The following is a 10,071-nucleotide window of genomic DNA, read 5'->3' as shown; positions in this document are numbered from 1 at the left end:
CACGTGGAAAAAGTGGGGACAAGTCCTTGCAGCCCCGAGATGTCACGGCAGGGGACAGGTGCACATGGTCCCTGCACTGGGTACAGGGAGTGGGTGCCCATCCCTGTGGTTTGGGGAGTAGAAGCACAGCCCTTCTGCCTGGGGGGCACAGGGAGGGACAGGGACCCCCCACTGCCCCTCAATCACCAAACTCCCTTCCTGCAAGAGCTGAGGGATCAGCACCCCACCTCCTCCTCCCTCAGCTCCCACACAAGACCAGGAGGCTCCTTTATTTAAATAATCATAGGTGTAATTTTTTTTTGTAAAGCACATAACATCCTCAACCCAATTAAAAGTGAACAGCAGACGACTGCACACAGAGGCACTGCTCCCTCCTCCCAGGAGGAGTCAGACATGGTTACCATCCCTCAGGAGCCCTCCCAGGGCCCTCCTGGGTTTCCCCTCCATGACAGCCCTTTATCTGCCACTCTCACAAAGTGCTGGTTTGGTTCCCATCCTCCCACCCCGACCCATCCCACAGAGGGTCTGACCCCTGAGTCTGTACCATAAGGCCCCTCCAATAAAGCCCCTGCCAGCACCAGCTCGGCCCAAGGGCTCCCTCCACAGAATTCCCTGCCTTTCCCAGTTGAGGCTTTAACCCCAAAATACCATATAACTGCGATTCCACTAACACAGGCTGCAAAAGCTGATCGTGTTGGTTACCTGAGTAGCCCCAGGTGGCTCATCCCAAGGTCCCCTGTGCCATGAACAGCAGAGCTAAAGGTAAAGGAACTGCGGACCTGACCCAGCCTTCGAGGGCATCAACACACTTCCACAGCTCCCAGTGAGGGATCCAGGAGCTCTGTTGGTCCATCCATCACCCCAAAGCACAGGGGAACCCCCTTTATCTGACCGGGAAAGGCATTCATGTCCCCAAAAGGGAGAGGTGAAGCCTCCCAAGCCCTGTTCCAGCTGCAGCTCACCCACCCTGTGGCTCCGAGGGGGTTTTACAATCCTCGGAGAGCGGCAGAGACACGCGGGACAGGCACCATCTTTCGGCCGGTGCTGACCATGACAAGTGACAAAACGAGCCCGACAGAGCCCTTTGCATCTGTAAGGGGGCACTGCAGGCACCGAGATTGTGGCCAGGCTGAGCCACCACCACGGCAGGGAGCTGCCAGCAGTTTCCCAAAACAAGATGCGGTTGGCATCTGAAGGAGACAGGCCCGTGAGTCCCGCTGTGCCGGATGGCAGCGCTCTGGGCTGTCCGGGGGGGACACTGCATTCCCAGCACTGCTGAAAAGCCAAATCTGCATTTTCACCCAATTCTCGGCCCTCTCTGAGCATCAAGGTTGTGCAGATACAAACTGCTGCCTGGTGGTTTCCATCTGGGACATCACAGGGCTGAGCCTGCAGGAACACACGTGCAGGGACACTCACGTGAGGCAGAGCCCAGGCTCCAGCCAGGTTTTTGCTGTCACCCTATGCCAGCTGCCTGAGCCGGCGGAACTCACCCCTCTGGTCATTGAGCCCTTTGGTAGCACAAGTTTGATGCCTGAGAAATTCAGAAAAAGGAGACGTTTCATAGTGAGAAAATGAACCCATAAGACAAATCCGCTCGAAGGGAAACCTCAGTGCTGGCTTGACACCCTGTGTGTGCCAGTCCACGGTGTTCCCAGAGTTAGAAGTCACTGCAGAGGAAGAGAAGTTCCTTCAGTATTTGGCAACAACAAACAAGTCCCTTCAGCCACCACCACACGGTGACATCACTGGAAAAGCCTCTAGGACGAGTCCTTGGCCTCGCTTGGACGGCCCGACAGCCTGAAGAGGGTCTCCCTCATGGTGCAGAAGCATCTGTCAGTGAGGTCGGTGACATCGTCTGATGTCAGGCCTTTGGTCTCTATTGGGGGCAGAACCTCCACCTTGATTTTGCCTGGGAACAAGAGAGGAGCCCGTGAGAAACCCACATGCCACAGGAGCTCTGTTCCCTGCTCTGCTCCCTGCCCTGGGCAGTCCCAGCATAGCCCTCATCCCGTCTCAGGGCTTCAGGCATCCATCCCTGGAGTGCAGACAGAGGCTGATCCGTGGTTAGACCAAGAGCTGTGCCAAGTAGAATATTCCCCTTGTGCCCCAAATTGCCACCCCAGCCAGAGCCTGCCCAGAAAAGGAGAGGTGGTATCCAATCTTTAATGAAAACATCCCTCAGTGTATTTAATTACAGCCTTTCCTGAACTAACCCAGCCCAGGCTCTGGTGCCAAGTGCTTTGAACTGAGTCCAAACATCTCCCAGCGGGACTTCTGTTCACCCCAGCTCTGCTTCCCTCCCACACCCTTGTGAACCAGATCTCCACAGGAGACAACATCAACACTGTCTCCAAGTGACTCTTTGGTACCTGATGTAAACAGTTTCGTCTTTGGGTTATAGAAGGTGGTGAAGGAGGAATACACCACAGGGATCACGGGGACCTTGGGGAAGGAAAGAAAAAGAGGAGTTACTTGCACTGCAGCAACTCAGGCTGGCCAGAGACAGGCAGCAAATCCCACACAGCAGAGCTGACCTGGCCTGGCTCTCAGACACACAGGGCACACACAGCAAGACTCACTTCCAAAGGCTGGGACAATTAGGAGTCAAACAGGATCAAAACCACTCCCCAGCAACTCAAGGCACAGGGATACTCAAAGAACTAGGGCCAAGTTCCACTTCAGCCTCAGGTCAACACTGACTTTTAGGGCTCCTCATCCCAAGCCAGGCTTCAAAGCTTGGGTATTGTCTGTCCTGCAAACAAACACTGCAGGATGTCTGTTCTGCCAGGCCCTGCCTGCTGTACCAGCACGTGTCTGGGGCAGGGCAGTTGCTGTGCCTTCAGCTTCTAAGAAAAGGAGTCACCAGTTGCCATCAATTGCTCCCAGGGAAGCTTCAGGCAGAGCCAGGGCCAGGAGGGCAGGCACAGAGTCGTTATTCCATACTGATAACACAGACAGGATCTACAGTAGGTGACTCAGGGGGGTGTAGCAGAGGCAGGTACCAGTTCCACTGACATCCTTCCCTTCCAGCAGCTGCCAGGCCCTGCCTTGGCTGCGTCACCCAGGCAGGAATGGGGATGGTACAACACAGGCTGCACCCTGGGTTTAGTTAGTCGATCTCAGCAAGAGATCTGGCACCTACTCCCTTCTCCAGAATCCCTGCTGTAACATCTCTCCTAGGGAAACCGATTTCCCCTGAGGCCTCGAATCATCCCAGTCCCTGGCACACTGCCCCAGTGCCCTACCCAGGCAAGCAGCCCCCTCTGAGAGCATGGACAGCTCTGGCTGGCTGAAGCCAAGGAGTTGTTTGCCTGCTCCCCCACTGACTGTTCATGGATGTTGTCACTTTGGGGAAAAAAGACATACCAAGAAGTGCCATATGGCCATCAGGGAGGGAGCAGCTATTTCCACACAGAGCAAGCCCAGATGTTGCTATAAAGCATGAGCATTAACAATCCTGAATCAACTCTGCCCTATTGCAACCTGGGGGATTGAGAAATGCATCGACAGCTTTGGGATTCCCCAGGAAAGCACCCACTGAGCTCCCTTCCCGGAAGGAGCTCTGGGCTGCAGCCATGCCCCCAGGAGCCCCTGGGCACAGGCACTGCCAGGAAAGCCTGGAGTGAGGGTCAAGTGTGCCTGCCCTGCAGATGGAACATTGGGACTGGGGCAGGCAGGAGAGAGGAAAAGGCAGCTCTCCACTGCCTGCAGCCACCTGTCCCCAGGGTCAGGTCACTCCCACAGGGGATGGAAAAGGCTCTTGGCTCCTTCTGGGCAGCACTTCTGACACCTAACAGTGGTTTACCTGGGGAGGTGTTACCTGGGAACCTGAGAGCAAATAAACCACACACTGCATGACCAGCCTGGAATGCCACTGCAAAAGCACTCAGGGTGCCTGTGCAGGGGCAGAGCACTGTTACCTGTGCCTGGACAGCGAGGTGAAATGCTCCTTTCTTGAACGGCAGCAAATCCCCAGTGCAGTTCCTTGTGCCCTCTGGGTACACCCACACCTTCAGCTGCACATGGGAGAGACAAGGCTTAACTCCAGCAATCCACCTGCAGTGCCCCGAGCTGCCAGCCAGCTTTGCCAAGAGCTGCAGGTGGCTGTGACTCCAGGTCAGCCAGCACCAGGAGTTGCACATGCCCCCGTGCCACCCCGGGGTGCCCAGACACAGGCCACCCCACCGAGCCCCACGGCCACACTCACGTTCTCATTTGCCATGGTCTTGGCAACCTCAGCCATCACCATCTTGGCGCTGCTGGTGCTCTTCCTGTTGATGAAGATGACGCCGCCGAGGTAGATGATGAGCCCCACGGTGCCCGTGTACATCAGCTCCTTCTTGCCCACCTGGACACAGTTGTCAGGCAGGATCTCCATCAGCCCTAATGGGATGGCAGAGGGCAAGACCCAGCAGTCACCCTGCCTGCCTGCACCTCAGGTGGGACAGGGACACGAGCTGAGGTTGGGAGGGGACAGGGAAAGGCTGATGCCTTGTTTCAATCCTGGCTTCCGCTGCCACCAGCAGAGCAGGAGACTTGGCACACAGCAGTGTTAGTGGGGCAGGGTGGCTGCAGGTGACAGCAAGAACCCCCCAGAGGCAGCTCAGTCCTCAGCCCCAGGGAGCCCAGAAGGGCCACTGACACACACGCTGGGCCAGCCAGGCCACCGGTGAGGCAGGGATGTAAAAGGGAGCTGGGAAACACCCGAGGGGCAGCAGTACCTGGGGTGCTGCACAAGTGTGGGATTGCTCAGAGCGAGGGGAGACTCTTCCCACGTCCAGCACTGACAGGGAAGCTGGACCAGCTGGCTCTGCAGCACAGACTGGCCAGGGCAGGGGCTGTTTGGCCAGGACACACGAGCAGGACTTCTCTGATGGTGAGCAGGAGAACTGCTCCTTCCCTCCCACCAGCTGCTCACCCATCATGTCAAGGATGCTCTGATGGTTGGACACAATGATAGCAGGGCCCTCCACCTCGAAGTTCTCCAGCCCCTTCACCTCAAACCTCAGGCCAAAGAAATACTTGAAGGTCTTGACCACAGCTTTGATGATTCTGTGGAAGAGAAGAGCAGTCAGTCATGGGGTAGGGGGGTGACAAGGGCTGCTACACCCAGGGAAAGACAAGAAGAACTCTAGGACAGAGAACCTTCAGTTGCATGCCAAGTCCTCTCCACTCCTAGTGTGGGAATTTTACTGGAAGCCTGGGGGAAGCTGACTGTAATTTTGAGGCTGGTTCAGCCAGACTCAGTAGCTCATGCTTCCTTTAAGCTGACAGCATCAGCTCACAACAGGCTCTTTGGAAATGGCAAGCCCAGCCTAGTGCAGCTGTGAGAGCTTTGCAAAGAGGGCGCACTGGAAACCCTCCAAAGTCCAGGAGAGGGGACATTGTTTTCAGCACTGGATAAAGGACCACTCCTGCAGCCAGTCCCAGCTATGGAATGCTGTTCTTTTCGCCTGTGCCATGGCTCTGGACTGCTCCAGTGCCACCAGTGTCTTCCTCCTGCAATCAGTGCCCCCCCCCCCCCAAGTTGTTCAAACAGTTCTCCCAGGAGCTGCCACTCCCCAGCACGCAGGGATCAGCCCTCACACCCAACACCCGAGGAAGGCTCTGCCCATTCTGCTCCTCACAGTGCTGGAAGACACTGCTCAATGATACAAACAAACCTGGGGTGCCATCACCTCACGGGAATCCAAGAGAGGAGGGGAATGGAGGTGAGAGACACTTCCCTGCACAACCCAAGGATGTGAGCAGCAATCAGGATGCTCCCCACGCAGCTTGGCAGAGGCCCGGTGCCCCCCGGCAAACACATCTTCAAGCTTTTGCCTGTCAGTTCCCTTCCCCAGTGGATCTACAGGTCTGACAAAGCTCCCAGCTCTTCCCAGGGCTGGGGGCCCGGCTGGGAGACACTGGCAGCTCCACTCAGCCGTGCCAACACATGGAGCAGGCTGCCATGCCCTTGCCAAGCACACCCAGCCCAGGTCCACCGGCCGAGCCCCTGCCAGCCCATGGCAGCAGGGCCCATCTGTGCCACCCCCAGGCAGGTGGGACCTGGGGACCCTCCAACTGGGCCAAAGGACACAGCCAGAAGCTGGCAGAACACAGGGGCTATTTTGGGCAGGGGAGCAGCCATTTACCAGGACAGGTGGCAGAGGAAACTTGCACGTGAGCAAAGCTCCCAAGAACAGCCACCAGCTCTGCTCTCCCCCAGAGCTGATTCAGGAGCTGACCTGCCCTCCAGCAAGCACCTGGATGTCCTGCCTCAGGGACACCTTCCCCCTGGCAGACAGGGGATGGAGCTTTCCTCCCTACAGGAGGAGACAGAGGGACAGTGTCAGCTTTGCCACCCCACCACAGGATCCAACTGAAGATCTGTGCAGCACCATCCTCCTGGGAAGCATCCTTGTCACCCAGAGCAGGAGGTGAGCACCTGGACAGCACCTCATCCTGGCTTGGCAGCAGCTCCCAGCATCTGCTCTCCAAAAGTATCCACATCCCTGCCATCTGCTCTCGAGCCACATGACTTTCCCCAGCTTGCTCCTACCCACAGTGGGGTTCCCAGCTCTGTGGGGTGTCCTGCCATGCAGACCATCCAGGCACTGGCTTTGACACTGGAGTTCAGGCCAGGCCAATGCCCCCGGGTGACACTGTTATCAGTCCTCAGTTCAACTGCTCCAAAGGTTATGGCCACACCCAGGGAAAGGACACAGGGAGGTGTATGGAATGCAGAGCTCCAGAGCTCCATGGGTCTGCTCCAAGGTTCTGGGGGTGTAGCTCAGGTGAAGAGATGAGGCTGCCCGTGAGAAGAGGCAGGGTGACACGAACCAGTGAGGTCATGGGGGATGCCATGCCACCAGGCTGACCTAAATCACACTTCTCCTCCCTTCTGACTGCCAACCAAAAACGAGGTCACTGCTCTGGAAGTCACACTGCTCAGTGGCTGCCGGGAGAGGCTGGTTACACATTACTCAAGAGCAACCATCCGGCTTCCTCCTGCCAGTCCAGAGCCAGTGTTTCCTTGCACAAGATATGGTGTGAGCCACTGAAAGAGGCAAAGGGGCAGAGCTCAGAGCAGTGACCAGCAGCCCTGCTGAGCTGCCCACGTCATCCACAGGGTTAAGAGGATGGATCCGACCCTCCTCAAACCCCAGAAACAGCTTCTCTCTTGGTATAAACGATCCAGACTTGGTGCAGCCAAAGCTGCAGAGAGCTGTAAACCCAGTATACATAATGCCAGATGAAAAGAGTACAAAAATAAGAGGGAATGTGGCTTTTCAGTGCATCCATAACAGTCTGAGTGTGAAAGCCAGCAGCCCCCAGATTCACGTGCTGTGCTCCACAGGCTATCCCAGAGGCCTGTTTGGGATACTCTGATTTTCAAGGTCTAAGGAAATCTGCTTACCAGATTTGAAGCCCTTATGAGAGGTTTCACCACTAGATAAACAGCTCTATCTCTATCAGACACCCAGGGCAACCTCTTCCAAGCCACACCAGCTTGGCACTGGAGCCAGGAGCACAGCAAGAACGGGGTGTTCTGCGCCAGACAGTGACACTGTTATCACTGTCTGTCCACCAGCACACGCTCTGCTCCAGCCTCCTTTCTCAAGCTGGAATAAGCAGACTGGGATGTTGGAGAAATAAGGAACTTGCTGGATCACCTCAGCCACAGACCTCCCAAGGGCTGGGATCCATCACAAGGATCATCAGCCAGTGCCAGCATGTGATTCTGGCAAAAACTCAGCTCAGAGTTTCAAAATGAGGCATTATCCAATGCAAGAAGTTCTTGTTCCCAAATAATTCCTTTAAGTTTACAGAAAATTTAGAGGGTTTATTTCTGGGGAGGAATTAAAAGGAGAGCATCTCCATCACTGACATCATAAATTCTCCCAGCTGCAAAGATGGTTGTGCATTAGAAAGCTGCTCCTGAATGAGCCAAGGCAACCAAAGCTGGAGACAGGGATAGGCAGGAGATTCCAGAGCAAACTGCTGTTTCCAGAGCCTGGGACCACAGTACGGGCTGGGGTGGGCAGGGCAGAGCCCTCAAGGCAGCACATCAGTGCCCTGTGCCCACTTATTCTGCCCTGAGTCCTTCCTGTGAGAGCCACACTGCAAAGCAAAGTCCAGCTCCACCTGCTGAGACGCTGCCCAACCTTTGATCCAAAAGGATGTAATAAGGCAACAGGGCTCCCCTTTCGCCTGCATCCATATAACCCGGCCCGGATATGGAGGTGAAAAGTTGCCTATGGGATTGCAAATCCAGGAAACGGAGTTGTCCTGTGCTGCCAGCAGAAGTGCCATCTCTGCCCTTAAAACGCGCCTGGCACGTAGAGGAGCTGCTGGACGAGAGCAGCTCCTCAGCCCCTGCCCCGGGCGTCCTGTCAGGACACACGGGCTGACAGCAGCTGCACGGCTGCCCCGCTGCCGGCTCCGGGCAGCACATGGCACCCTGCCGGGCACGGCCTCTGCCTCGGCACGGAGGAAACACCCCAAACACAACCACAGAGTCGTCAGGGTTGGGAGGAGGGGGATCACCCAGTCCCACCCCTCCGCCGAGGCAGGGTCACGCACAGCAGGTGACACAGGAATGCACCCAGGTGGGTTTGGAATGTTTCCAGAGAGGGAAAATTCACGACCTCCCTGAGCAGCCTGCTCAGGCAGCGCTCTGCCACCCTCAAACACTGCCGTCCTGTAGCTTCCCCCCCCCCCCAAAAAAAAAAACCCACCCCGTGCGGGGTCTGGACCTTCCAGGCACCTCATCCCCAAAGGCGGCTCGCTGGGGGCGAGGGCTCAGCCACGGCCACGCCACGAGCCAAGAGGGGACCCCGGCTGATGTAACAGAGGCCGCCACCACCCCACCAAGCGCTCCGGGGCTGACCCCGATGTCCCCAGCGTGTGTCTCACCCGACAACCCCCGTGCCCCCTCACTCACCTCATGTTCTTGACGGTGCGGCCGCCGTTGACCAGCAGGCAGGCGGCGGCCGCCAGCGCCGAGGACACCAGGCACAGCACGCAGTAGAAGCCGATGCGCAGCGCGAAGTTGACGGCGGGGCTGAGCTCCATGAGGACGTGGAGCAACAGCAGCACCGCCGTGCCACACACCAGCCACCCCAGCTCCATGACGGGCTCCACCCGGAGGAATTCCTGCCACCGCCACTGCCGCCTCCTCCCCGAAAAGCCCGGGCTGAGCCCGCCTTATGTGGGCGGCACGTCCCGCCCCGCCGCTCCCTCAGCGGGGCGGGACGGGCGCCCGGGGAATGTCCCTCCGGGAGCGGGGTGTCTTCTTGGGGGGGAAGGTCCCTGATGGAAAGAGGGTCCCTCATGGGGAGGGAAGGTCCCTCTTGGAGCGGGGTGCCTTCGTGGTCAGGGAAGGTCCCTCTTGGAGGGGGGTTCTCTCATGGTGCTGTGCCGGTCTGGGTGCCCCATGGCACGGTGGGCGCTCAGGGATTGTCCCTCATGGAGAGGGGGTCCCTCATGGGCAGGGAAGGTCCCTCATGGAGTGGGGGGTCCCCTCATGGTGCTGTGCAGATCTCAGGTGCCCCACGGTGTGGTGGGTGCTCAGGGAATGTTCCCCACGGAAAGGGGTCCCGTCGTGGTGCTGTGTGGGTCTGAGTGGCCCATGGCAGGGTGAGGAGGGAGTATGGTCCCTCGTGGAGCCCTGTGGGAGTTTGGGACCCTCACGATGGGTTGGAAGGGACTTCAAAGATCATCTCATTCTAAGCCCCTGCCCATGAGCAGGGACACCTTCCACCGGACCATGTTGCTCCAAGCTTCGTCCAACCTGGTCTTGAACACTTCCAGGGATGAGGCAGCCACAGGTTCTCTGGGAAACCTGTTCCAGGGCCTCAACACCCTCACAGTAAAGAATTTCTTCATAGTATCTAGTGTAAATCTACCCTTTTACTGTCTAAAGCCATCCCCCCTTGTTCTATCACTGCACACCCATATCCAGATTCCCTCTCCAGCTTTCTTTTAGTTCCTTTAAGTACTGGAAAGTGCTGTAAGGTCTCCTCAGTCTTCCATTCTCCACAGGCTGAATAATGGGGTTATAATAGTTGGTCCCTCTTGGCATGG

At 57.2% G+C, this 10,071-nt stretch overlaps 1 protein-coding gene across 1 annotated transcript; it reads right to left on the bottom strand.

Moving 5' to 3' along the window:
- Positions 1 to 267: 267 nt before the first annotated feature.
- AGPAT2 (1-acylglycerol-3-phosphate O-acyltransferase 2) lies at positions 268 to 9,124 on the bottom strand. The gene is made up of 6 exons (XM_027731687.2): positions 8,930 to 9,124; positions 4,922 to 5,055; positions 4,211 to 4,386; positions 3,924 to 4,019; positions 2,373 to 2,445; positions 268 to 1,912 (listed from the first exon to the last, which is right to left on the bottom strand). Exons 1-6 carry the CDS (start codon positions 9,115 to 9,117, stop codon positions 1,761 to 1,763), a joined length of 819 nt encoding a protein of 272 aa, XP_027587488.1. The 5' UTR covers positions 9,118 to 9,124; the 3' UTR covers positions 268 to 1,760.
- Between the last annotated feature and the right edge of the window lie 947 nt (positions 9,125 to 10,071).

This window comes from Pipra filicauda, unplaced genomic scaffold (genome assembly GCF_003945595.2).
Source record: "Pipra filicauda isolate LSUMZ 115617 unplaced genomic scaffold, ASM394559v2 scaffold170_size1570365_pilon, whole genome shotgun sequence".
Lineage (NCBI taxonomy): Eukaryota > Metazoa > Chordata > Aves > Passeriformes > Pipridae > Pipra > Pipra filicauda.
Note: the sequence above shows the minus strand (reverse complement) of the source record. Positions and strands in the feature narration are given on the sequence as shown.